This window comes from Atta colombica, unplaced genomic scaffold, assembly GCF_001594045.1.
Source record: "Atta colombica isolate Treedump-2 unplaced genomic scaffold, Acol1.0 scaffold105, whole genome shotgun sequence".
Taxonomy (NCBI): Eukaryota; Metazoa; Arthropoda; class Insecta; order Hymenoptera; family Formicidae; genus Atta; species Atta colombica.
In genome coordinates, this window is record NW_017259190.1 from 4,792,166 (window position 1) to 4,795,710 (window position 3,545).

Below are 3,545 nucleotides of genomic sequence, written 5' to 3' on the forward strand. Positions count from 1 at the left end.
TAATAATATGGAATTAGTGGCTGTGTACATTATGACAAATCTGTAAGATCGATATACTATACTTCAAGACTCAAAATTGCTCGTTGCAGCTGCTGCTGAAAATCCAAGAATTTCTCGATTGTTAGCTTTTGATTCATTTGTGGTCCAAAAAAATATGTTGTTAGCGCAGAATTTACTCCCTAAAATTCCAATAAAAAAAAATGATTAAGATTTTGTTTAGTCAATCAAGTCTGATTGTGCTTACATATATTATATATGATTGTGCTTTATATATAATATATTTCAAATTAATAAGCATTTAATATTTATTGTTCACGATGATATACAACAAAACTAGAAAACTATAAATATTATAACCTTAAATGTATTTCCTGTAGTCGCGTGATCGCGATGTCGAGTACCTATACTAGTTTGTTGTCGTATCAATGTAGCTACTTTTCCAAATTCTTCGGAATCTACATCACCATCTCCATTAAAATCAAACATTCTAAAGGCGATTTCAAAATGACGTCTAGAAGCTGTAAAACAGATTTGAAACTTGATGTTCCTATTATGCAATGTGAAAAGTTCAATTGATATACATTCGAACGAAAATGTATTTTTAATTACATTGCAAACATTTTTATACATAATTTCATACATAATTAAAAATTGACAAAATAAACGACTTACTTGATAATACAGTCAATAAAAAGATATAATCTGAGAAAGTAATAAGGCCTGCACTGCCTAGTTTGTAGAAGATGCTATCTTCGTCCAATTCTAATTCTAATTTAGTGTGAATATTCTAAATAGGAAAGGAAATATTTTTATTAAAAAATATCTCTTGATTGAGTACTTTTCATTGAATTTCATTTACGTACCTTTGGGTCGTAACGTTTGTACTGATCTAATCCAAGACCTGAAAATTAATGTAATTCTTATTATTACATATTTTTTAATATACTATCTTATATGAGAGAAAGATAGATCTGATAATATAATCTTGAAAAAAATATAATAATATATATTAAATATAAATTATAACTTTTAAAAATGTTAATTGTTTTGCACATGCAAGAAAAGCTGCATCACAAGGAATCAGTCAAGCACGTCACAGTTAATTAAAAAATTTATATTTAACAATATTTCATTTAAGAAGTGAGGAAAGTTGCATATAGAAGGGGATATGGGATTACCATCAGGCTGTTTCACACCAGGTGTCATCGATCTTAAAAAGTCATCTGGCGTCATAAATACTTCGTGTATATCATTGTTTGTGACTTGAAGAGTTGCAAAGTAACGGAATACTTTGTCTGGTGTTGAATAATGCCTCATACGATTTTCATATTCTATTATCTGCATATAAAACAATTAAGAGAATAGATAGTCGCGAATTTTTAAATTAATTAATGTGCAAAATTATCAATTTTTAATTTTAGGAAATACTTGTACTACGATATTATTCATATCCGATTTTGGCAATCAACAGTTTATACAAGATATTAGATAGGAAATTAGTATGGAAATGTTTAGTTAGCAGAGCGAAGCAGGTAAGTTGTTATTACAATTTATTGTAAATAATTGTAAATAAAAAAATCCAATTCCAGAATTATGTTTTAACCAATATAATAAAATTTTGAAAGTCCTACCATTTGGTTGCTGCATATTTGGTGTGATAGCTCGGAGAAAATCATTAGGTGTCATATAGATTTCAATACCTTCTAAATTAATTACTTTTACAGTCGCGAAGTAACGAAAGATTTTGTCAGGCGTCGAATATGCTCTAATCCTATTCTCATACTCTATTATCTGTAAAAATACTTGAGCCTGCATCGTTCTGCATAGACATATACTAGTACAAGTAAAAGTACATTGTAAAATCTACAGTGCTATTTTAACACAGAGAAAAATAATTATTTTATACATGCATATATATCTCCCTCTTTCTTATTTTACTATGTAATTAATCTTAATAATCTTGGTAATCTAACTCTCAAAGACAATCTTGAAAAATTATATATATGCATATATTACTATGGCTAATGCAAGTCTTTAATAAACCTTTCTATCACGAAATCCAATTTTCTGTTTTTTGTTTTTCTTCTTCTTTTGTACATCTTGTTCTATATTTTCCATGTTTTCATTATTCTGAGTCTCTTCTGAGTCCAAGATACTAGCAGCATCTACTTTAGGTACTATATTAAGCAGACTGCAAAATATAGAACAATATAGAACAATTGATATGTTGAATAATATATTTAATGTATTGCATCATTTGATTACAATTAATATTATTTACTTCACTTACCGTTGCCAATCAAAACTTACAGTTATAGCCATACCAATGCAACAAAGTGCAATTGGAATACTATAGATAAAGCGAGATTTTCTTCTAGTATGACCAAAATTTCTAAAATTACGAGTTTGATTGTATTCATATATATTTTTTCGACAATTTTTCTGTAATTCTACGAGATAGAATGTATCAACGGTCGTAAAAAATTTCCGTTGCAAACATTGTCGAAATACAGATGTGCTTCTGCTGAATAACATTGTTTAAACTACACTGAAAAATTCAAAATATTTATTATTAATTAATTTAAAGAATTACTAATATTATTTTAGGCGACTTGTAATCAATAAAGAATGTACGTATGTACATATAAGTTTTATCTAATATGTGTATGCATGTACCTATTTCATTAAGGACGGATTGTTCCACTTTTCGGTAAATTTAGGCTCACTGTCTTACTCTCGTAACTCTTTTATGCTCTTACACTTTTATTATTTTGTTTATCCTATAGATAAATTATCACATAGTTCATCCGCGAAGATGGAACAACTATAATAATATTATATTAATAATACGAATATTATGTATACATGATGTAAAAATTCAAGCATAGAAAGAATTGGAAAGAACGAAAAACGGCTCTATTGATCTCTACATCTATAAAATATACTACGTAGCAACATTCGTGAAATTTCTCAGTGGATAATATACCATATGATAACTGTTTTATTAATTCCGTTACCGACGAGATCATAGAAAAATACCTGAGAGGGATCATGCCAGTCTTTTTCCTATTATTATCGAAATCGCTCGCTATGGATGACACTACCACTATGTATGTACGGTATATGTACAGAGAGAAATTTGAGAGAGGACATGACGGCCCAAAATTAGAGCACTAATATAGATATTCGCATCCGCCATTTTTAATCCTCTCTCCACTCTTTATTTTCTCTTCAATCTTCTCAATTAAGGTGCACAATAGAAGAAAGGAATTAGAAATAAAGAATAAAGATTTCAACCTATCAGAAATCGGATACATCGGAATACATGATTTTTGATAAGTTGGTATTGTTATTCCGTATTCCTTATTTCTTCTATTGTGACTGCACCATTAATTTAGCGGTGGAGTGAAGAGATAGAGATAGAGATAGAGATAGAGATAGAGATAGAGAGAGAGAGAGAGAGATAGAGAGAGAGAGATAGAGATAGATAGATAGATAGATAGATAGAGAGAGAGAGAGAGAGAGAGAGAGAGAGAGAGAGAGAG

At 29.3% G+C, this 3,545-nt stretch overlaps 1 protein-coding gene across 2 annotated transcripts in view; it reads right to left on the reverse strand.

The window, feature by feature from the left end:
- Positions 1 to 3,119, reverse strand: part of LOC108689051 (calcium uptake protein 1 homolog, mitochondrial) — a 4,506-nt gene extending 1,387 nt beyond the window's left edge. Inside the window, exons 1-9 of one of the 2 annotated variants that reach the window (XM_018195656.1) lie at positions 3,040 to 3,119; positions 2,677 to 2,824; positions 2,291 to 2,548; positions 2,044 to 2,191; positions 1,179 to 1,338; positions 864 to 901; positions 673 to 787; positions 358 to 518; positions 63 to 179 (exon numbers count right to left, since the gene is read on the reverse strand). In XM_018195656.1, coding sequence (XP_018051145.1) covers positions 63 to 179; positions 358 to 518; positions 673 to 787; positions 864 to 901; positions 1,179 to 1,338; positions 2,044 to 2,191; positions 2,291 to 2,535 — 984 coding nt within the window. In that variant the 5' untranslated portion in view covers positions 2,536 to 2,548; positions 2,677 to 2,824; positions 3,040 to 3,119. Of the gene's footprint in view, positions 1 to 62; positions 180 to 357; positions 519 to 672; positions 788 to 863; positions 902 to 1,178; positions 1,339 to 1,631; positions 1,792 to 2,043; positions 2,192 to 2,290; positions 2,549 to 2,676; positions 2,825 to 3,039 lie in introns of both variants that reach the window. The other variant, XM_018195665.1, reaches the window with a different exon arrangement.
- Positions 3,120 to 3,545: the final 426 nt, after the last annotated feature.